At 53.9% G+C, this 24,423-nt stretch overlaps 2 protein-coding genes across 2 annotated transcripts; both read left to right on the forward strand.

Annotated features, from left to right (window-relative positions):
* Positions 1-8,779: 8,779 nt before the first annotated feature.
* Positions 8,780-9,490, forward strand: J4E85_011132 (uncharacterized protein; the record flags this gene model as incomplete). The annotated part of the gene is made up of 1 exon (XM_051475335.1): positions 8,780-9,490. One exon carries the CDS (start codon positions 8,780-8,782, stop codon positions 9,488-9,490), a length of 711 nt encoding a protein of 236 aa, XP_051320909.1.
* Positions 9,491-22,688: 13,198 nt separating this feature from the next.
* Positions 22,689-23,552, forward strand: J4E85_011133 (uncharacterized protein; the record flags this gene model as incomplete). The annotated part of the gene is made up of 2 exons (XM_051475336.1): positions 22,689-23,116; positions 23,219-23,552. The coding sequence occupies 2 exons, from the start codon at positions 22,689-22,691 to the stop codon at positions 23,550-23,552; spliced, it is 762 nt and encodes a 253-aa protein (XP_051320910.1).
* Positions 23,553-24,423: the final 871 nt, after the last annotated feature.

Below are 24,423 nucleotides of genomic sequence, written 5' to 3' on the forward strand. Positions count from 1 at the left end.
GCCTAGGAGCTACATGATAAGGGCGGTGGTAAACGAAACGCTCTCCGGGTGTGGTGCTGCTGCGATGCTTGCAATGTCTTTCGTTCAGTCTACTTCTTAACTTGCCATCAGAACTGCTCTACAGGCATTCCACATCACTTCCTGTTCAGTTCCGCCTGTTTTTATTACGCTAATGTCATCATTGCTGTCTTCTCAGCAGTATCCTGGGATGCGATGGTGTTGACGTGATGGTGATGACAGGATATCATCAGATTACTATCCGTCTCACGCCAAGGACTAAAGTGCGATCCAGTAATGGGCCGGCATCTACTGATTGCGTGGACGGGATCCTATGGCCTGGAAGATGCCCGTGGTTGGAATGATTGTGGAATGATGCACTCTCGATGGGAGGACGAGGCTGAGTTGCCTGGGAGGCTTCTTCCATCGTGCCCAGCTTCGAAGGTGGAATCTGAAGAAGCCAATTGTCGCATCCGGTAAGGCTACATCTTTTTCTACTCTACACTTTCGATCTGTAAGTCCGTAGCGAGAACCCGTTCTGGCCATCCGTTTCGAAGCGTTGGCTTCGTTTTGCGATGTCCCTCAGATTAGTAGACTGGCGGTCGGTAGTCAGGTTCTCCATGGATTTGTGCACTACAGAAGATGCCGCTGCCGTACAAGCGGACGAAAATCATCGGAACATCTCATATATCAAGGGAGCAGCGGACACGACGAGCTCCAGTATGCGTAGAAACAAATGTGACGGTGTTACCGCGATGGTGTCCTCGCCATGAATGCTTCAGCAGCCTGGCTCGTCACGTGTCTGCTGGGTGAGCCAATCGGAGAAGGTGGAGGTGCCGCAAAGAACATCGAACCGCTGCAACCCTCCTACATCTTCCCCTACTGGTTTCCACAATGAACAGTGCCCTGGTCACTTCCCCACCGCAAGATACCGCAGCTTTGAGATATGTGATGATAGCCATGGTTCTGCCCGGGTGCACTTTGTCGTCGTCCGGCTGGCTGGACAAAACCACCAAAAGTAACCTTTTGCCGCCCAGGATTGGGAGGTCGCATGTCGCCCTTTCAACTTCAAACACTCTCGACTACATGGACTGACTCGCCATTTCGGTGCATCTTGGCAGCGCATTGCCGCATTATTTCAGGTGAGTATAAGACTGCTTACAGCGAGATTCTTCCCAGGTAAATCGACGATGATGCAGAGGTTGACGCGAGGTTTCATACGCAGGAATCGCTGCGCTGGTGAGGAAGTATGCCGCAACGCGCAAAAGTGAGAAGTGCTTTTGAGGGACCTTGCTTACGCACCGTCAGTATGCTGTGCAAGGTCACAACTCTTCGAACCCGTATACCAGGCTCAGCAGCGCGTGGCTGTGGGAAGCCCAACGTCGCAGTCTGATCACCGTCCATCAGGTGAGCTGGAAGTCTACGACACCGGGGAGTCTGGCATGCTGCGTGATCAATTTCGACGATATAGTCGAAACATAGAGCGTGTCGCAGTAGGTCTTTGCCCGGGTAGAGTCGATCGCGGTGCCTGAAACTCAGAATCTGAATGCTGTTGCTCAACTTGGAAGTGACGCGTGATAGTTTGAAGTGCGATTCCCATGAACAGCGTGCGAGGAACTAGGTGCCATTCCGAACGGAAGCAGTATACTCTCGCTTGCTTGTCGACGAGTCCCTGACGGTGGGGAGAGGTTGTGGGAGAATCGAGGTCTCCAGGGCTGGAGAAGGGGACCTTGGCGAACCCGCGATAACGCCTTGTGGCACCGCCCACTGCTAGCTTATCGATAACCATGGAAACGCCGCCAGCTTGTTGGGGACCACCTGCACTCCACGCGACACCTATCGCCTCCATCTAGGCCGACGATGCGACTCCACGGCGGCTGCAAAGCGCGAGATACGCCACAGTCACATCCGGCGCAAACCCTCACTGCGATGAAAAGTCACCCTAGCATACGCCGACGTCAACACTGCCACTTCCCCTTGCCGCCTCCGAGCCCCTGCGCCCAGTTTCCAAGACTTTGACGACCTGAAGACTTCGGCATTCATCTCAAGCACCATGCGCAACGTCATCGCTACGGGCCGCGCACCATTGGAGGAGGCATTGGTCGCGACTATCGGTTGGCCAGAGTCTCCAGAGGATTGAGAGGACACACGCGGGCTACCCTTGACCGGACCTGCCCTCAGCAATCCCATGTCGTCTGCAACGGCCACGTCTTGCCCGCCCACCAAAGATTAATAGGATTGAACACTCGTTGCATATATGTATGGAACCAAAATATGCCGACGTTCCAAGCGCTTCGACGAAGCCAATGTCAGCGATGCGATTGAGCTCCTTGCAACACTTGGCCGAGATCGACGATAAAGCTATGGGGACTTGACACAAGAAGAGACTCGCCGCGGGGACAACACCACAGAGCCGCTGTAGCATTGGCAACGACCCATTGCCTAGATTTACCAATCAGCGGCGCCCCCGGCCTATCGCGCTCCCACCTGCAGCCTCGACTGATGACCAAGCCATTATGGGCACACAGCGAGGTTCAACTGGGTCGCTAGTATGGAAGAAGACCGTAGGCCCGCAACGAGGTCAGCGCTCCTCGGCGCGTCTCACCTGCAGAAGGCCCCTTCCAAGCGCTACACAGTCGATACCGCCACAAGAAATCCCCGAGAGCTAATGCGTCTTGTGGCAGTCACGCCCTCCTTTGCCCCGTCCCCGCGTCCGAGCTTCCCACGAGCAACAACGTCGATAACCCCTAAACCGGCGGGCTCCAACACCAGAGAGCGTACTTTGCACGAGCGCGGACGCAGCTCCACCGGATCGTCCCTCCGTCACTTTCGCCCTGAGTGGGAACGAGATGGTAGCTAGTCAGTCTCTTCCCTTCCACGCGGCGCAACCCCTTGCTAATAACCTGCAGTCCCGCGCGACCCAATATTCTTCGGCTTGCCCATCCTGCCTCCAGGTGCCCGATCTCGTTGGTGCAACGCCGTCGCAAACCTCACGCTTACGCATACGATCGGAGGACTGCTGGGTGGCATACAACACCAGACCTGGGGTATATAAGCGCGGCCATGAGTAGTGCGGGTTGCGTAAGAGGAATGGGGCTTGCACTTCCCTAGCACTGACCTGAGCTGATGGCGGTGTCAGGGCAGTCGGACAGGTTACCATCTCAGGTGTGAAGTCCAGCACTTCCACATGCGACGAGTACCCCGCCTGTTCGACGAATGGCTTAGTCTTTGACGATGCTCTGCAGTGTGCGGCATGCGACGCCCTTTGTCTCACGAAATCACAGAGATGCGCATCCATTGAGAGCGTCAAGAGCAGCGACTGGTTTACAGGGCGCGTGGGGGGAGTTTCTGGGTCGACTATCTTCACGATGATGGACTCGCGGGTGGGGCATTGGCGAAGGCCGTCGGTCGGTCTACGATGTGCCTACATCAGTCGCGCGCATCAAGCAGCATAGCGGAATTACTGCAGTCAGCCATGCGCACACCTTCCTATACGTGTCTTTAGAGTCGAACTGCCGCCTCCGCGTCGCAAAGCCGTCAGGGTCTCACGAGTCTTAGCTCGGCGCCAAAGGGCAGGAAAACATATGGCTGCCCTGCTTCGTCGACATTCTCACTCGATCGTGCCAAATATCCAAGTGACTTTCCCCGCCAGGGTGATGCGAGAGCTCCTGAGTGTTGTCGGCCACGGGAAACAAAGAAGACTGAAACGGGGCGGTAACGAAAACGACCATCATGCGCACAGGAGGAAGGGCATACTTCGAACAAAGAGATTCGTATCTATCGAGTCGGTCTGCCTCCATACCCACCGACCATCGTATGAACCGGACGCACGTCTCTAGAAGGGCCAACGCATGCGATGTGACATCACGACACGTCAATTTCATACTTAGGATATATATCAACGCCTTTTTCGCAGGATCGCGATACCGAAGATGCCATCCTGTCGCGCAACCACGGCAAAAGGCCACCGCTGTCGCCTACCAGCGAGCCGCGCGAAAGTCGGGGGAAATCCTGAACTGCTGAATCGTTGCAGGCACCACATCCAGCAACTAAATGACTTCTTCGGATCGCCTGTGAAGGGCAAGGAAAGTCAGGCTACAACCAACGAGACTGAACCAGATCGCCCCATTCTCCAGTCTCCAAGCCCTACTGCCAGTAGTTCGACATCTGCCAATGTAAGAAGCGACCGACCGACTTCACCATCGACTTCCCGACAAAAGGCGGCCGCGGCTGCACTATTCACAAAGACGTTTGATCCTAATCCATCGCCCCCCACGCCGCAGGAAAGATCAGCATCTTCGCCCAAGTCGGCAGTCATATCATTGCCCATTGAAGTCGATCTTATACCCAGTACCTTCGGACTCGGTTCATCTAGCCCACTACCGGCCGGCATCCGCCCCGGCCCATCTCCACCCGTCACCGATGCCCTACCAGCTCGACCAGAACCAACGCGGTATTTCGCGACTCCGTCTCGAGATAAATCTATAGCCAAATTACCGTCATCATCTCCTGAGATCGTCATCTACCTGGACTACCAACCATCTACACAAACGTATCAGCGCACCTTCGCCCTGCGCTCCATCGAAAGCGACCGGGAATATACGTCCAATGCCGATCGTGGACGACGCCATGGTTCTGCTCCGCCTGATGTCTCACGGGGCTTTTGTCGCAAACGGATCGATCCGCCACTCCCTAGGTACATGACGCCCGTTAAGACGCGAAATTTGAACGGGATGAGCTGGTGGCAGGGTGTTCGTACGGTAATGTAGAGTATGTCAAATCGCTGGAGTAGGGGTATGGGGCCCGCGTTGAGGCGATTTGAACGCGTGTCTGAGGCATCGTGAAACTGTGCTTGGGAGAGCGAAGTTTATTGTATGGTAGTCATGATAGTGTTGGGAGAAGGTAGAATTAGAGCTTGTATTGTAACATCCTTTCTCGTTTGCGGATTGCTCTGATATAACTTCTCGTGATGTGGTGAGGTTTGACATGCGCCTTCATACACTGCCTTTTACTATTACGCTAATAGTAGATTAACGTCTCTTGAATAGTAAAGAATTAGTCACTACTAGCGGAAATTCCCTTGAAGCGATGAACATGACAACATGCAGCATTTATGGCTTGAATTACATACTGTCTTAGCCTTCTCCGCCGCACGCTGGTTAACAAGTGCGGCATGGAGTTGCAGGAGTTAAGAGTTGACAATTGAAGACTGCAGCTGCGTGGAGCCGCTTCCGAAGAACACCCGTAGATGAATTACGCTTAGCAAGATTGACTTAGACTGTTTCTGCCCGGACATAATCGCTATGGGTCTTACGATACTTTGTTTAGACCTGGTGATTGCGGGCAAGAGCGCGACGGCATAGCACATCATGGAAAAACTAACCGCACTACTTCCCAGTATCCATCTGTTCTTGGAGGACACCTTTAGATTTGCTGTGTTACAACAACGGTGCAAGGTGGTGTGTACCGATAGTCACTACTTCGGCTTGACATGGTATCCCACGAAGCGGTGGATTTGGGATCGACCATCTGGACAGTGGACCACTAGCCTTGTAGACCGCAGATGAGATTTCTCGTCCATACAGCAGCGCGCTCGAGATGGCCATCCTGATCCGACTGGTGTGGTGGTACCGCTCCGCCACTGAAGGCGCTGGGATGTGAGGAGGACGTCTTGGTGCCTCGGTCGAGAAACGCGAGAACACGAGCGCGACACCTGATCACGCGAGCGACTTGGCCGTTTCGAGACTCGCGCGATGACCCTGCATGTTGGAGCCCCTGGAGGGCTTTGACTTTCCAGTCCAAAATGATGTGCCATACCAACCACCACCAGCGCAAATCCAACACCCCGGAACCAACATCGCGCCTTTGCATCCCAGAGAAGGCGATGTAACTCAACGAGTCGACTAAGCGCGGACGTTCCAACGGCGTCATGAAGGGGCCGTGGCGATAGGACTTGGCAGCGCCTTGTAGGTATCCATCGGCACCTCATTGCCGCCCACGTTGCCGCGCGCGCACAACCTGGGATGAGAAAGCGTTCAGACCCCTGGAGTAGCGATATCATGGATTCGCATCTTTTCTGTCGACGATAGAAAGAATAAGCCTGGGGCGGTGATACCGCGGGGATATTGTTGGGGTTTTCACTGCGCCCGATTCACGAGCTTGCGCTGCCAATGGTCCACAACGCTTAGTTCCTGATTTACCCGGGCAAAACGCTGCTCACCAGCGAGCAAGCCACACGTGCAATGGACCAATTACGCAAACCTCATATGCGGGTAGTTGCACAGCGCGTATGAGATGCGTTTGTGGTAGTCGAAAGCCGCTTGGTCAGGCATCAGATCATCATGGGCTTCGGGCTCAAGAAGCTGGGAGCCTCGGCGCAATGTCTTGGATTTGCCTCGCAGCGACGCGAACATGAAGCCACTGAAGTCTCCGGATGCTTCCCCCTGTTAACGCCAGCTCTTCCCTTGCACCGCCATGGTCCAAGATCACCTCTCGCAGTCCGCCAACGCACACGAGGACGTCTACGCAGGCCTCAAGTCACTACATTCACCTACCGCCGGGTGGCAGACTAGAGTAGTGCAGCTGTTTCGACGGCCTTTCGCTGTGGAGTCGCGTACTCTCCATGACTGCCTACCAGCAGGCGCCGCGTTGCCGAAGCGCCTGTCGCTTGCGCTACTTCCATGTAATAGCTGCGCCGACAATACTTTTATTTCCACGTCGTTTCGATCGGCTGCCGGCTTTCCTCATGGCTGCCCACAGCTTGATGTCGCCAGACGCTGCATCTAGCCACCGACGAGGAACGTTCATCCAATTACCTGGCCATTGCAAAGTTGGGAAACCAAGCACCAATGCATGTCCTCCCCAGATGAGTTGCATCGCTTCCTTGCCTTCGAGAGCTAGAACCCAGATCGGAAAAGGATGTAAGCGACGGTGGGTTCGTGGCCGGACGTAGTGCAAACGCGCAACAGCAGGACTGCCATGGCCTCCAATCCTGGCTGATCTCTGCAGTCGAATTGATCCTACGTTGAGTGTTGCAAACCCTGCAAAGTAGTTGGTGAGGTGGTACTAGCCATTGGAGTGAAGATGGCTCTACACATACCGCCATTTGCTTTCGACGACCAGTACAAGCTGGTAAAAGCGCTCAAGAACGGTCTGTAATGGTGCAAGTACACCGCAGGTGCATTCTCTCTCTTGTCATAGTGCTGCAATACATCAGCTCGACTACTTGCTCACGGATGGCTGAGGCTGGCGCGGGCCTCGAACGTCGAGAACACAACGCATCGTGGAATGTGCGCATCTCCCATATCGAGCTCCAAGGGCGATACAATAACGCCGCGCATGATAGGCCATTAGCAAGGTCATGAAGCCCTGATCGCAGGTTGCCACTCGTTTGGGCCATCTTCCACGATATCAGACTGGAACGAGTGCGACTTCTCCGGCTTGATCAGCGGCTGCATCTCCAATGGATGTATGTTAGTTCAAAAGTGCATAGAGAGCGACGTGGTCCGCTTGGACGTACTCAACACCAACCGAAAGCATCGGCTGATGCGATTGTCGCTAGCTCATCTGATGTCGCATGACGCCAGGTACTGAACGCCGCCCGCCGCAATGTCACGCGTTAAGCGGCTTGGTGCGAGCGGCTGAAGCCTTGATTACAGCGTAAGTATGAACGGTGTTGAAGGACTATGCGAGCGCGCAAGTGATCGAACGAGAGCTGTTCGCATACCCCAAGTTCGTCGTGCTGCACTCGCGACACCAGCACGATCCAGTAGGAGAAGATGCCATACGTTTGTGATTGGACAATCACTCAATATCGCATCAAGCTCTCCGTTTTGGCCATAATGGTGGTCCTCCACTGCACACGCGAACTCACCGGAGCGGCCAGAAGTTGTGATGTTGGTGATGGCGTTGCTCTTGCCTCGCTGAAAGTTGAGGTCGCGCCCACACCCTGCTCCTGCTGCATCAGATCAGGCCACAGCTTTGAGCCACCCACCTCTTTCCAGCTCCACGGGAATATTACTCGGGCAGAGATGTGTGCAAGGGCAAGCGGGCAGACAGTTCTACCAGCTCGCAGTGCATTGCGTGCGAACAGGGTACCTGCACACAAGTGGCTGCATATGGTCCGAACAATTCTCGAGTCGGTCATCGAACATGTTCAAACATGTCCAGTCAGACTGACGGCGCTAGGAGCGACGCACCCTGTTCGAGCCTTGTGTTCGACCATTGTGGAGTTTCGAATGTCTATTGATGGCCTCTTCGCTCTGGTCAGCGTTGGGGAGCAGGGTTGTCCGCGTAATGGTGTAATGCTCCTGTCTACTGCTATTTGATCTACTCCAGCTTGCTGGGCCGATAACACATGATGGCGGGCTTGCGTCTTGTGGTCTTTCACCCGAACCAGAGTAGGGGTTAAGATGTTGGTAGGTAGTCTTGTGGCGGTAGGCAGTGAGTTGCAGATTCAGTTTGGTCTTCTCTGTTTTGCACTTTTTGCTGCATGACCACAGGCTGCATCTCTCCTGTTTTGCCTTATCCATTGGAGTTTAGTGTGGACGTGCAATTTGAAGATGTCTTCCGTGCCTTCAAAGACAGTTGTGTGGTGGTTGCCTCCTGCCTCAAGGACGCAGCGTTCAGAGTCTGAGGCAGGAGGGCGTCACTTCCTTCCTCAACGAAGCAGATTATGGCGTGACGCATGAGCCCACACGTCACCGTATAATGAGCAATTTCCGCGGGACGTACGCATTCTTCAGCACTACACTTCACTTCACCTTCATCACAATTCTTCACGATGGGCAGCTCTCTCTCCACCCCATCACGTCCACCAGTCCCCTCCTACGCCCAGCAAACCCTCTCCACCGCTGCCAAGCGCAAGCCATCATCAAGACCGCCGACCCCGCCATTACGTATGTCATCAGCGCCGCACCCAAGCAGCAGCGTGCCGATGTCTGGGGCTGAGGGTGAGACCGAAGCCGACGTTGAGCGCGCACGACGAGCCTCAACACCACCACAGCAAGAGTCTTCATCTGCATTTGTTGATTGGCCTACGGGCATGGAGCCTTCACTTCTCTCGCCGATCCGGCGCACGTTTGAGGATGAGGACGAGGATGAGGATGAGGATGAAGAGCTTCCCCTCCCACCCTCCGATACACCACTACCACCCGATGATGAGGATGAAACCTCATCAGGTCTCTCGTCTCCACCACTCTCAATGTCATCGCCATCACCACCACCACCATTATCCCCATCATCACCATCATCACCATCACCCAAGAAGCGCAAGCCGAAGAAGCGCAAGACAGCCGCAGAGAAGGCTGCGTTGTGGAAAGCAAAGCAGGCTGCTGCGGATGTCACCAAAGCGACGCGCAGCAACGTCGACAGGGGTTTAGCCACGCTGGACTTGAGGAAGTGGGTTGGTCATGATGGCGCTGCTGAGACTCGGGTGAAGAGGGTGGGTGAGGATCTGGCGAAGGGTGTTGGAAAGCGACGTCGTCGCCGTTGAGCTAGAGGAAAATGAATGAACGACAATCTCTCTTGACATATTGAAACTTCACGCATGTTGATGTTATTATTGGTTCATGCCAACTGCTTCTCGGGCTGAGTCATATCTTACATCACTTCCTCGTCCTTACCCTGACCGCTCAAGGATGGTACGTGATTGACTGGACGGCTGCGAACCCGATGCGCAAAAACGATCAGTGGACATCACACTCTTCATTGATTACCCTCGTTCTGGGTTGGTCCACCCCCAGCTCTCGCGCAAGAATATCCCGGCATAGGATATCGAAGCCTTGATCTGCAGCATGGTGTGTGGCGGCGTTATCGACTCTGCGCCCGTAAACTCCTAAGCCTTGCGCTTGATGACACTCAGATCACCTAGTTTGTCTTGGTGCAGTCGATCAAAGTTGATCAGTAAGATATTGTCGGCAGGAATGGAACATTGGCCTCACCATGCGATTACAAAGTTGCGCTGAACGCGATGCTCTTATATGTTCTTGAGGAGGTGGCTGAGTCCGCGAAACCATTCGAGCTGTGAACTAAGCACAAAAAAAGCCCAATACAAAGAAGGAACAATTTAAGTCGTTGATTTGGAGTTGCGGAAGCGAGCGCAATATCTGCTCCGGCATCTTGTAGAGGCTGCAGAGATGTGGCGAAGTCTCTCTCAGCCATCTGGCGTGAAGCCGCGCAAAAGATTGATGCAACTACAAATGCGACGATGACAAATGAGAGGAACTAATCTGCGCACAGTTTCGTAGTGTGTCGCGTGACATGATCGTCGGAACATTTGTGTATAGACTTTGTAATTATCCGATGTCGACATATTTCTCATTTGGTGCGGCTCGATCCTGAAATCAAGAATAGCAAGAACAGCGTGCCCTGGATTGACGAAACAGTCTACCCGGGCAGCATGCACTTAAGCCTTGTCGTCAATCCTTGCAATTACTTAATTACAAGCTTTCAGCCTTTCTCACGCAGCCCTGAAAGTTTGTTCGAATTCGATAACGCATCCTTTTCCAACTAATTCAATGTCTTCACAAATGCTGCAGAGCATATGCGAAATACCACAAATCACCTCATTGTGCTCTTGCGGAGAACCACTGCATTACTGCGAACCCGAAAGCCAAGCTTGGCGTCCAAGATGAAGTCGAGATAAAGCATCCATGATGCTGCTCTTCATTCGAGATCACGCCATTCGCGCAGCCTCGGGAGATCTTCAAAGACGCAACCTTCCTCTTGACATTTGAGCCATTCCTAGAAGATATGCTGGATTGACGCGGACTATATAACACGTCTGCGATCGGGACTTGACGTGCTCGCAATGAACATGGTGATGTCGCGCCCTGGACACAGAGACCGAGGCATGGCCAGAGTGATGTGGACGGTTCGAGGACGAGATGCGAAGATGGAGAGCAGGTCTGATAGCATGCTCCTCAGTCAGGATTGATGCCAGCAGGAAGAAAGACGTTGATGTGGTACGGCAGCGTGGCTATGAACGCTCGCAAATGACAGGGTCAAAGCTTTGGACGCAATGGACGAAAGCAGAGCGGGCGTCGGAAAGGAGCATGACACGCAGCAGTGGTTCCGAATTAGTCTACGCTATGGGACGTATATCCAGTCTGCCAGACGCGCGCATACTCTACGTCCACCATAGCTGCAGCATAACCACCCGCCACTACCCCCGCAGAACATGTTATCCCCCTACAGCAGCAGCGGAAGCAAGGACTTCTTTCAACCCCCTCCCTGGTGGTGCGGTCGAACGAAGTCCAGCCTCAACTGCCGCACAAGTGCCACTTGCGTTCAAAAGGCTGACCTGCCATGCTTGCATCGTGACGAGACTGTCGTCTCTCGCTATCCGGGTCACGTACAAATGTCCATTCCAGCCCAACAGTCATACCCTCATCCTTGTACGTCTAGTGTCGACCAGCTAGGTGAGTTGTTCGTCGTGGCTCGGGCGAGGGAGGCTCAGGAAAGAGGCTTAGTGTCGCAATCGTATGCGAGATCGAGCGTACGGGAATGATGGTATGTCGGTACCATGGGGGCCATGTAGAAGGTGGTCGCATACGTATCGTGCTATCGTGCTGCTGAATGTCAATGCTGTGGTCCTTGCGACGCGACCGATCCTGTCGCAACAAGCGAATTGAGCCATATTCCTGTCAGCATTGGTTGAATGAGTTTACCTCTGGCCGTCTGGCTCCGCGTCAGTCCTCCTCAGGCCATGAGCTTAGGACTTTTTGTACTTTGTCCTGCTCGTCTATACTTGCGTGTGGTTGGACGCCATTGGACCGGTGGCAGCTGCGAACTTTTGGCACACCGAGCTGCAGTCGCCTCGTATGCGCTTGCATCGTCCTTACCGTCCTACCATCTCCCTCAGCACCAGTATGACGTCGTGAATGGGGAGCGAGAAGTCACAGGCTGGTCATTGACGGCTAGTCTGATCGCTGGGTCGCTGGGCCGCCGCAGAATGTGTCCGAGTTTGCAATGCCTTCAGTCGGGGTCTCAGCATGACCAACAGTGCAAATCTTTCTGACGCAAGTGGCAGAGCCGGATGTTGCGAAAGCCAAGATACCGCGTTCAATCAACGAAGAGTCGCCACCGACCGGAGCAGTCGCCCACTTACTGGTCACTCTCCTGGGCTCTGGGTTTCTAGGATCGTAGTAGGCGGGTAGAGGAGACCGAGAAGTCGGTCTGGTCGTCCAGGCTGTCCGATGAAGCGGTGCGGGCTGCAGCAATCGCGGCACGGAAGACACAGAGTAGCCCCTGTTGATCCACTGCGCCCGATGCTTAATTAATTCCCGCTCAGGCGTCTCCACCGATGCGAGCAGCCATAGCTTGCGCGTGTAACCCTTATTGGAAGCATGTCGAAGATGCTGACCTCCTCGATCCGACCGCCCATGACCACCATGTGTTTGTCGCGTGGGACGCCAAATGACCTCGGCTGATTCCGTCGCATCGGTTAGGGGTACAACCCGCTTCTCGTGGAGGAACGATCGCTTTTGTGCGGTGGCGGTAGTGGTCGCAGACGTGGGTGACGAGCCTCCCATCCAGACTACATGGTAAGGTGACAAGTGTTCCATCTGGAAGACGTCATATGGCGTAGCGACTGCAGCGCATCTTGCTTGCATCACGACGAGCAGGTGGGGCAGATCGTTTTGAGGTGGTAGGAGAGTGCGTGCGTAGGAGGAGCGTCGCGATCGTGGATATTGTTGGTGGAAAGCCGGATCTTGGGGCGAGCATGTAGACTTATTGCGCGTGTCTGGGACTGTCAGAGATGACACTAGAGAGGTGAGAAGGAGTGTCGCAGAAGTGACTGACCACTGATTGGGACTGCGGTGAAGATGATGGCGACCAAGGTCACTCAGCAAAGACATCGGCGGTGCGCAAAGACCATGGGCCTCGGGTGTCGCGCTGACCACCTCGATCATCACTGGACGTGTTGCGGATGACCTTGGTGTGTGAATATGGTGGGATTGGGTTGTTGCGAGCGATGCGACGCGAATGACTGACTGGGCTGGCGGCGCTCCCAGCTATCCCCATGGCGGGTAATTCTTGGCGTAATCACGGCTCCGGGCCCAACTCTTCAGGCTGCGCTGTGAGAGACACGGCAATATGCGCGAATGAAGTAGTCGAAAACGTTGCTGCCATATTGAGATGGATAAGGCACGGTGTATGAGGAATGGCGACGGTGGGGTGGTTGAGGTGCGTCCGCGTAACTCGGGCACTAGCGCTTGCCGCTAAAGCGCACGTGACTTGATGCTGCGGAGTTTCCCAGTTGCTGATTGGTTGCCGCCGCACTCCCGAGCCGAGTCCTCTTCGCTCATCTCGGCAACATCATCCTTCATCATCGACACCTTGCGCACCGGTTCCATTGTTTGCATCAGGAGCCGACCGGAATCTCTCGATACGTTCGCATAGTCTTCAGAACTGAACTCACACTACGTACCCACGCTTTCATATCAGCAGTCGCAGCGAAAATCTGGTCCGGAAGGGGTTTCTGCCATCCCTCTACCCAGAGTTGCCCATTGCTTTCCTTATGTAGACCATGAGTCGCAGAACGCATTGCGCTATCTCGCTACCACCGGCAAAGATACTTCTTCAAGCGACGTTTTCATCACGGGTATCGCGTCAAGATCCCCTCCTTATTCTCATGCTTCTCAACTTGAAGATGGGCATGCTTGCATGAGACTGAAAGTGAAGCTGCGACGTCAACCGATCGCTAAGCACCTTTCGCGATTTGTGTCATGGATGTGAGCAGCGAAGAGCCCTGTTTCAATTGATCAATGAGGGCAGAACCAACCGACAAGAACGTAACAGGCGCTCAATTTCCTGGCCATATCGACGTGTTGTAACGCGCCGCTCGAGATACTAGATCGACCCCGGCTGGCCTAGGCAACTGGATGACATGGAACTCGTAGATGTCCCCCATCTCGATACCCGAGTTCCTGCTCTTCTCACCAAGCTTTCAACCATCATAGGTCAATAAGTGCAATAAGGGTCGCCGTCTTCAAAGTATTGCGGAAATCAGAGTAGGTTTTCACATGCACACCCAAGTACAATACGCCGCAAAGAGCTACCGAATGGCGCTTCAATAGGTGCAATTGCAGCATGCCTTATTCACCACACTGCATCGCTATAGCAGCAAGGTAGCAGCTCACCAAACCGTATCTTTCGCTGATACACGTCCTCATATCGGGTTCCCCTCAAAGAAACATCCGGATACGCCGCTACTATCCCGAACAACTCACCAGCGACTAATAGCAACACGACACCCGCTGTATGGGCTTTAGCGAATCACCGTAGCGCAAGACGTGTTTCTAACAGCAGAAGAACAGCGTCGGTCACACAACGTATTACAGGCAGCCAGCTGGACAAGGTTGATGCTGCGGGCCAGATGCCTCTTGTTATACTTCGGTAAGCTACTAGCATTGCTGACAAGCCACAACGGACGCTGGGCCACCGATGGTGACTTGTTGTGGGCTGTCAACGTGGCCCCAAACGCAAGCCCGAGTATCCTTTAATGCTTGAGAAGATCAAAGATCAAGCTGTGTAATCTTCATTCACTCCACAGAATATCCCTACCGCATGATTCGCCCACAATCCTCACTGGAGAGGATCATCTTGTAGAAAAATCCAACACTGGCCCGGAGTCGTGGGTCGTCATTTCGCCATCCGTTTCGAGCCATGCGACACCAACACCCTCGTCGAACTCGTACGCGCCGAATTCATTACATGTCTTCATGCTTCAGACCGCGACACTATCTGTGCCATCCAATCTGTCCTGTTCATTTCTGAAAAGTGCTGGACGCGCCGTCCGTCTATTAGGATGATGTTATTGTAAGACATCAAATTGAGGCCGGTGACAGCGCGTCGGTAGATGCGTCGGCAAATTCACAACTTCTTGATTTGACGATACTTCTCTTTGTTTCGAGGTAGCCTGATTGCATGAGTACATATGGATTTCGGATGTTGTGAGTCGCTCGTTGCGATGGGTCATCAATCGGCAAAGCCACTTCCATCAGCCGGCCCATCAAACCCAACACTGGCACTCGGATACGACCACTGTGTCAGAGATCTACCGCTCTTTTCTCCGAATTTGGTGTCATGTGAAGATGTCTTTTACCCTGCACTCAAGACCATGATTCCTATTTCCACCTGATGAGTTACTAGAACCAACAGTGATCATAGGGCCATGACGGCCAGCTCGTTCTCACATGCCGACTGCTGTGGATGATCTTTTCTGTTTCGACCTGAAGAATGACCTTACGCAATGAGCTGGGCTAGCAGGTTTTAGGCCAAATATTAAGCTGCCCGAGACGCAGGTCACATGAACGGCCGCGGGAGGAGTTTTCGCATCACCAATACGAGAGCCTCTCATCGAGCTTTTGATGGACGTAAACAGCTCGCGCTCCGACATTCGCTACCGAGCTGGCTATACATGGGTGGAACGACGATATCGTCACGCCCTGCCTCTGCCCTAACCACGGCGACCGGGAACTACGCGAGGTCGACGAGCTCATCGCGGTACGATAGTATATACCTAAGGAAATTACAGCTTCATCCCCCCGTGACAACGGCGTTGTCAATCTACTTCGGAGTGGTATATGTGCAACCCAGCCCGCGGCCAAGGAACTTCTGTCCGGTGTCACCAACAGCATGGGTGTCTTGGAGCCTTCAAGTCACTGGCACCATGGAAAGGAAATATTCTAGATAAGTGAAAGATGCACGCGCAATCTCCACGCGATGGGTCATGGACGCAGTACACCAGATGAAATTAATGATACAAGCACGTGCTTGCTCAAACAAGAGCCAGGTGGCTTTCACCATCCTGTCGCAGTCCTATGCACTCAATCAATGTTGGTGCGAGGCCATCCGTTGTCTTGTCGTAGTCTACTACAGTCGATAGTCTCATTGACACGGCGTACAGCGTTTCGACGTACGAGCAATGGAACAGGCAGATGATGCGAGCCCTGCTGATTGACTTCAGATACTTCGTGAAGCGCGTCGCTAATGTAATATCTTTCTCATCATCCAAACGGTGCTCTGTCTTCGGGTAAGCACAATGCAGATACAAAACCGACCCACCAACCAAGGGCTCCTCTTGACCGTTCGCGACCCTGGTCCCATACCGCTTGCAACGGCGAGTCCATGAATACTACGCAGATGCTATCAATACTTCAGACAAGTCTAGCAGACGCCCCCATGTTCAAGCGATGCCGCCCGCAGCTGCGCCCAGTCGGAGCTTCGCTTCGGTCTTCTGCAGCCTTTCCGTACGTGTGTTCGGCATGGACGCACATGTGAGCTTCCTGTTCAGCATTGTTGATTATTTGGTCGTCGCATCCGCTCGCAAGCGACAATGAGAGGGTCTATCCAGGGTCTTGGGGAGGTGGATGTCACAAATGCGGAGCTTTCTGCCTTTGTTATCGGCGCATAACCTTCTTCGCATGGATACGATTCGCGTCCGTATCGAGATGCTTTGTATATGTACGCGTACACCAAGCCCACAAAGATGAAGATGATGTGCGACTTCGAAGCGCCCGAGTGGATGGTTAGGCATATGAAGCCTCGCTCACTGCAAGTCCATTTGACGGAGTTGGATTTCAGGCTCGCATTGACCGAATCTACTAGGCTCTGCCGCGGAGAGAAATGAAGACACGAGTAATAGACCGTAGACTAATCCTGTATCACGCTCTCCTGAAACCGCCTCCAATTCAATGCTGTCGTTCCACTAGTAGGAAGGTGGAAACGCTCCTAAAGCGATATGGGCAGTTGGATGGCCGTAGCGGCAATATCACTGGTAGCCACCGTAGGCTTAGCCAGAGCCAAATGTCCTAGTGCCCAGCGTGGATGTCTAGGCGCTCAGTATTAGAGTGAGTGTATTGTTTAGAATCATACACTACGCCGAGTTGCGCATAGAACAGGATAGCGCAGATTTGGGCATTGTAGGCGAAGTGAAGACTAACCGCATTCTGCACACAGTATTCGTTGTCCAAGATCAGCCGTTCGCTAGAGTTGTCGTCACGCTCATCAAGCTCGATGCGTATTCATCCAGCTTTGTGCGGTCTTCTCATTTCAGACCCAGCTCGCCAGAACTGCGGGCTGAGAACTTGTCTCTAAGTGCGTCTCAGTAGCAGGTCGCCGACTTAACATCTATTCCGACTTCGTATCTACGTATCCCGAACAGTAGGGCGAATGAATGCCACGAATCCAGTCAGCAGCTGTGGCTGCTTTATGCAAGGAGTCTGAGTCACTGTACATGTCAATCAGAATGTCCGTGAATCGAGCGTGAATAACACCGTCGCTGCCACACTGGCTGGAGGCAAGTGCGCCAGGTGCAATTGCGCGGTATCGTCTCAGACCACCTTCAGACAGCATCCGCTACGGACAAGCTCGCAACGGGACCGATGACGTTATGGTTTTCAAAGCATGGACGGGATCATCTGCAGGAGTGGATAAGCAAGACTTTCGCAGGCTCGATGCCTTCTCGACGGGCTGCCAGACTTCCATGTCGACTGGCCGTCCCGCTTCGAAGCCGCGTCGTCGCTCAGTTGCTGTCCAACTTCAGCAAATGCTGCGCGACAGTAAACACCATCCTCCCATTCCTCTAGAAGAGAAATCCAAAGAAGACTTTACACCCGCCAAGCCGAGGGATCTACTTCGGCCAGCACGACGACGAGAATCGGAGAGCGCCCCATTAACCACATTTTAAGACCGTTGGCGGTGTCTTCAACCGCGTCTTTCTGATCGCGCTTGTGGATGTGGACCGACGTCGCGCGAGAAGCTTGTGGACTCCTTTTAAATCACCGACATTCATGGTCATTTGTCCAATTTCCTTGCAACGCAGTTCGGCTCATCTCTCAGTTCTCATTCGATGCCGAGGTGATATCTTCGACAGGCAGTAACGACCGCGCATGTTCCGCTGCATAGTATATTCAGCTTTATATATGCCTTTGGCGTATCAGCACATCTTCAGCCATCTATTCGCACCGTTGCGTCGTTGCGTCGTTGCTCCCTAAGCGACGTGCTTCAAAAGACGCTTGACGTCATTGCTCTCTTAACGAACTTCATGCCTGCTGGCGAATCAATTTCCTTCCCCATTGAGATGTGTTGATTCCTGTACGGCGAACGGGTGACCTGAGCGAGGCAGACCGTCCTGCAGCTAAGCTACCCACATTGCATATTGCAGAGCCTGGAGCATGTCGTCAGGTGGCGTGATAGAGTCGCATGGATCGATCCTGCTTGGACCGACCCTGTCTTCGCCAATCCCAGCTCCCGAATCCACGCGATTGCCGGTCTCGTGAACACCAAGCTCGATGCTGAGGCTAAAGTCGTTTGTGTTTGCGACGTATACAATTCAGTAGTCGGAGTAGGCAGTCTTGCATAGGCTTAACAAGCCGAGGACGAAGGGCTTGTCGACACTACGCTGTGCTTCTTGTGCCATCCTGTGGTCTGGACCCCCTCGTCAACCTCCCCGCTCACTTCAGGAAACATACGTAGATTTGCAATGACGAGAGCACCATGGATGCAAGCGACGAAGAATGCGTGAAAAAAATCAGCGTCCTGCAAGACGACGAGTTTCTTCGCTGCAGGAACCGGGTCGTCCTCGGTGGTTTCGTTGTCTTTCTTCGCTAGAGTCAGCCTCTGCTCGCCGACCTGAAGCTTGGTGGCTGTGGTAAGGCGATCACAGATGTGGATGAGGTAGCCGTCTCCCTGCTCAGTTACGTGCAAGATGACCCACGCACTGCGATCGACGAAGTATCCGCCGTGGAGATGATGTGGCGTCGGGGTGTTCGGGGTGTGGCGTTCGAGTGAGGCTGGCTCCAAGCAGCCGGGCAAGAGCTCTAGGGCACCTCACAACGCCTTCATCGACAATTTTATCTTCTCGCGCCAGCACGCCATCCTCTCTACCAACACCAACCGCGATTCGGGAGCTAGCTCTGGAGATCAGCGATTGGGGCGCGCAGGTACGAGTTCTCGGCATGGCGCGGACGTTGGCGCGTCCGGCAATGCTGTCGGGGCGGCAGGCGCTGAGCACTGCGCCGGAACCTCCGGCGGCAGCAGCAATCGCCATAGTCCTTCCATTCCCACACAACATACAGCCATGTCACCGACACCTTGTGTTCCTCGCGACCAACGCTCTGTACCCAGAGCAGGACCCTCAGGCACTTGCATGGCGATACGACGGGCCGTGATCGCCTGCAGCAACGCTCGAGGCCTGGACCGGCCGCGCAGTAACCAGCTGGCCCTTAGAATGAGTGAAGAGGCTGGCCTGGTGTCTCAACACATACCCCTCGACTACCCCCGGCCACGCGTTTCTGCCATCAATTCTCCTTATCGCGACCCCTTCCTGGCACCCTGAAACGACAACAAGCCAGAAGGAGGTTATACTCTCGTTGGGGAAAGTAAGCTTCATCGCCCCATGACGATGCATCCGCGCCTGGTGGAGCATCGCACCGTTACTATCATCACCAAATATTTTCAAGAATCCTTGCAATCCTTGCAATCCTAAAAGGCGTCAAGTCACCCTTAGGCATTACGGCTTCTACAAGATCATGGGCTCACAGCCCTCGACGAGAATGGTCGACGAGCGAGACCGGTAACGTTAGTACCAAGCACGAGGCCTTAAGAATTGCACAGAGAGTTATATAACACCTTGGAACGACGGAAGCCTCTTGCTTCGTCTACTGTTCGGCATCACGACTGCAAACAGTGTTTTCAGCCATTCGAAGGGTAGGCAATGCTGATGACCAACTAGAGGACTTTTATGGCGAGGCGGTTACCACCGGGAGGCAGATTTGGGAAACACGACTTGAATGTCTTAAGTGACAAGGGGTGTGATGTGCTGCTGATGTGATGTGAGATGGAGATGCCTTCGAGGAGTACGACACGCGAGCAGTCTTTTATTCTATGCTAACTGTTTAGACACTTACTAAGCACATTCCTTGTTGCTCATCAGCTTCATCGGCGGCGAACACGCCATTTTCATCCCTATAATCAGTCGCGCATTGTCATCTGTAAGCTGTTCGTGCTGGAGCATGTGGTTATGTTGGTGTGAGGAGAACACTCCGCGCAGACGTCGGTGTTTCCTCATGAGTGACGCGAATGCTCAGTCTGGAGCAAACCAGCTACTGGCGGCACCGCTGCGCCTACGGAGAGGTGTGGGCTGACTGCCGGAGCAAGATATGGATCAGCGTTGGAGCTGGCAGTGGCACTACCTCCAAAGAGGACTCATCGCATGCAGTTCAGCATATAAGCTCACGGGGTACAGTCTTGGTGAGGGAGATGCTTTTGAGATTGCTACTATTCAAAGCTTTGAATATATCGCTGCTCAAGATGCCGTGGGTGATGATCACGACCGCATCCTTCACACACTCGGAGATGAGGATGTAGCCTAATCCTCCCACGTCTTCATGGAGTCGACTGCGCTTCGGACGCGGGCTCTGGTCTTTTCGCTGGTGTGACTCGTCACGCGTCCGGGTGGCCTATGATGACGAGGGTGCAGCAGTGATGGGAGCGGTGTGGCGACGTCCTCGGTGGTGAAATCAGCCCACTGCCGTTGGTAGTGGTACCCCCGCACCATGATCTCTGACCATTGTAAGCCATAGTCCCCCGAGGAGATGCCCTCATTCTACTCAGGGCCTTTCGTCCGCGCTCGCTTCTGGAGTAGGGCGTCTCGTCGGTATCACACCGGACTGAATTGTGCCATTGCCCTCTCAATACTCACCCGTCAGTCATCGGCGTGCCCATGATCAGATTGTTGACGTCACAAACCTACACGCCGGTTGCGATACCATCTTTCCTTGAAAAGCCTCCTCATCGAGGCCGTGCTCTGTGGGGACTTTGCAAATATCACCCCCGTCACATTTACCCATCTAGTCGATATCTTTCGAACTCGCAAGCGGCGACTGCACATTAGAGGGATGGTTTCCCTTCGCCTTGGTTACATAAGCGGAATCGCGGGATGATGGATGCGGTTCAGAAGTTGGATGTGACCCAGAGGCCTATTTACTGGTGTTGGTCAAGTCGGCTTCCTTCTCCAATGCCGCAAGCGGAAGGTTCATTCGCTCTCGGGCAATGAAAAAGCAAGATTGTGGAAGTTGTCGTCGTAGGTGGGAGTTTGAGTATGAGGGCATAAACGTGAGATGGACGACAAGTAAGGGGAGAGTTTTGATACAGACTCTGGAAGGACAAGACCGACAGGATATGAGTTCACCGCGCCCAGAGGAAAGGGTCCAGCTGACGTGGAAATGACCGACCAGGAGTTCTCGACACCCTGCTATCGCCAAACCTCTCATCGCCTATATATCCTCAAGCCCGCCACCACTCCCGTCAAGCCGAATTCCGGAATCAACAATTTAGTCGAAGCCTATTATTGTGGGTTAGAATGGGAACAAGTTCTTTTCCTTAGATGACGACGAACCTTCCGACGATGGAGCGCGTGATCGCGCAACCGCGCTATCGGCCTCATGGCCTGAATTCGTTACCCCGAGAGCGGAACTCCAGTCGACCCCGGCTGGAACGATGTTCATTGTGTTCCCTCTCCTTCGGCGACTACTACAACGGCAACGTAACGACTGCCACGGCTGCGGGCCGTTTTCCTCCGCCTGCTGCACACCGACAGCACCCAACGCTCGTTACATCACCCACTTGTTCTTCTTGCACCGCGACCCTATCTGTGTCTCTCCACCCTCTATTACTCACACTTTGCCCCAGCGGGATCGACTGCAAAACCTTCTCGCTGGGCTGCCATCACTCCCTCACCATGGCGACTGCCACGGATTTCTCACAGTCCACGTAGACACATCGTGACTTCGACGACAGCCATGCCCAATCTGACACCGACGATGGCGACTTTGCACCATAACGACCTAATTCCCATCAAGCCAAAGGACATATCACAGCGCTCGCTTCAGCCCTCCCCGGCACAGTCACAGCCCAAAGAGATGTCGGTCCCTCTACGCAGCTCGCGCAGTAGATTTCAAAGGCTAGCTGCAGTTGTAAGATTATCCCGCGGCCGGCGAAGATGTCCTTTCGCGTACCTACGAGTCCCTCCTGCACTGCAAGATAATGAAAAGCAACATCGATTCATTCGTGCTGAGTCTTGTTGAAAACGCGGTCAGGAAGCGCCACTTTCAAGTCCTCAAAGATCGAGCTCCAAACTCGTTCAACATAAGGTACCTCGAGCACTGTTTCTATCGCTCCAAGCGCAAAGATCGGTAGATTCCATAGTGGAGATGAACGGTTATAAAGATCTCATCATCAAACCATTATCATGGGAAGTGGCAGCAGCTTGAATTGGGATTCGGTTCTCTTGGAGTTCGGGTTGTACTTCGCGAACTGGCCGCTTGCACTCCTTGCGTGGCGAGGCCACGTCATTTGTGGCCTGCGGAGGGCTAAAGCACGCCAAAACAAAAGCCAAAACACTTCCAACGCCTACGGATTGACAGAGACGAAAACCTCGTTCAACGTTGAGGGCTTGTTTGGTGCATGGCTGGGGTTAACTTGGGACTCTGCTGTGATGCCATCTCCACTCACTAAACGTCCCGCCTGCCTAGGTAGCTTGACCTCTAGTGGTTAGGCACACCTATCCCCAGGGCTCGCCGCAACACATTCGGATCCATCTAGAGGGCGTCAAGTTACCACGCGGTCGATCGCGAATGACGTAGGCGCTGTGAGCCTCCTTCGGGTCTAGCCGGATTGTCAACATGCGAAAGTGCGCGCGCGCCGAAAGTAGCATTGCTTCGTCGGACTGTTACGAGGACTTCCGCCTAGCAAAGCGCCGCGCTCCTCTCATACCCCCTCGTTGTCTCCCGCTGTCACCTGTTAACACTGACTTCGATGCCCCAGGGCTTGTCCTTCCGCTCACAAGCGACAATCTCGGCCAACACACGCTCAGCACAGCCAGTATAACCAGTACAGCCACACAAGACTCGACGCCTGACAGCTCTTCACATCCGCCGCGCCTCCAATGGGACTCGCGCGTCAAGCTCCAGGCTTTCAGTATCAATGTCGATGCAGAACGCGGCCTGCCGGAAGATCTCATGAGTCATGTAAATAACGTACTGAAGAGCAAGAGAGTCGGCCCTCGCTCACCCAACGCCCGCCTCACCAAAGAGCATCGTCTCGCCGTCACGTAAGACAGTAAAACAACGGCGATACGTATCCTCGAGCCGCTGTTGCTTTCCGCTGGCAAAGATAATCCGAATGCCAGGAATGGAGTCGCTAGGGTCTCCAGCAAGCTCGACTTCAAACTGTTCCAAGACTTCCTGCCCCCTCCGCCTCCCAACACCAACATGAATCCATTGACGATGCTTCAGGCCGATACCTGCATCGGATATATGTCTACTACGCAGGCCATTAATCTCTCCATTAGGACTGCCTTTGCATCTGACGAAGAAGCTGCGCTCGTCGACTTCACGCTCAACCCTGAACTCCTCTTTCCTTTCCTCAGTTTCCAACGGACATCCGCTACTGGTGAAGCGCCGGTAATTGCCCATTTACGGAGCGCACCCGATGGCACTGCGATCGTCCGCTACCTCGACCAGTCCTACAACATCGCCTACGATTGACCTGCGACAACGCTCGAATGCGCGCACATCCCCTTCACCTGCGATTGCCAGATGCTCAACATTTGACTGCACTGGCACGAGCTGGATCATGCCGACGTCGCAACATACTACATGCAGAGCATCTACGACTGCACCTTGCGTCATGAGGCGGCCCTTCTCGAAGCGCGAGAGCTGCTATGGAATCCTGTCGACTATGCGCTGGACAACCGCCTGCGCTCGTTGGAAGAAGCACTTCCTTCTTTCCGCACTCACTTTGCTAAGCGCAACTCAAAGAATTCCAGGGCCCCCACCTCCTCCAAAGCTTCTGCTTGTTCCCACTTCAGTACCATTAATAACTCCGCCTTCGACTTTGTGTCACCCACGCCCTCGTCGCGACCTTTCAAACCCGGTTCGACTAAGCGGCCTATCAATCGGTCACGCATGGACGGGAATGCTGAAGGTTGGTACGAGAAGTTTGCGTCCAACAGCAAGCACAAAGTGCCAATGCTGAAGGCCCATACAAGCTTACTCTGGAGGATGCATTCGTCGGTTAGCCGATTTGACAGATGGACCGGCCACGACGGAATTCGCCGCTCTGCCCGTGCTACTCGATCTCGCACGCACTCATCTCCCTGCCTGTCATAGGGAAAGGATGTAGCACAACTGTATTGTTGCGCAACGAAGATTACCATCCAAATGTTTCTCGTATCACAAGCGCATTACTTGTTGCAGAGAGACCACGACCACACCACCGCACAATGCGGCAACGTCAAATTGAGTCTCGGGGGACGCGTGAACGGCATCACGACCATAACGCGACAAATTATGCTACCCGACTTGCTCAAGGCATCTGCACTCACACTACTAGTCGCCGGGCTTCCAGCATTATAAC

This window comes from Alternaria conjuncta (assembly GCF_024043145.1).
Source record: "Alternaria conjuncta strain BMP 0040 chromosome Unknown scaffold_30, whole genome shotgun sequence".
In the NCBI taxonomy this organism is placed as follows: Eukaryota; Fungi; Ascomycota; class Dothideomycetes; order Pleosporales; family Pleosporaceae; genus Alternaria; species Alternaria conjuncta.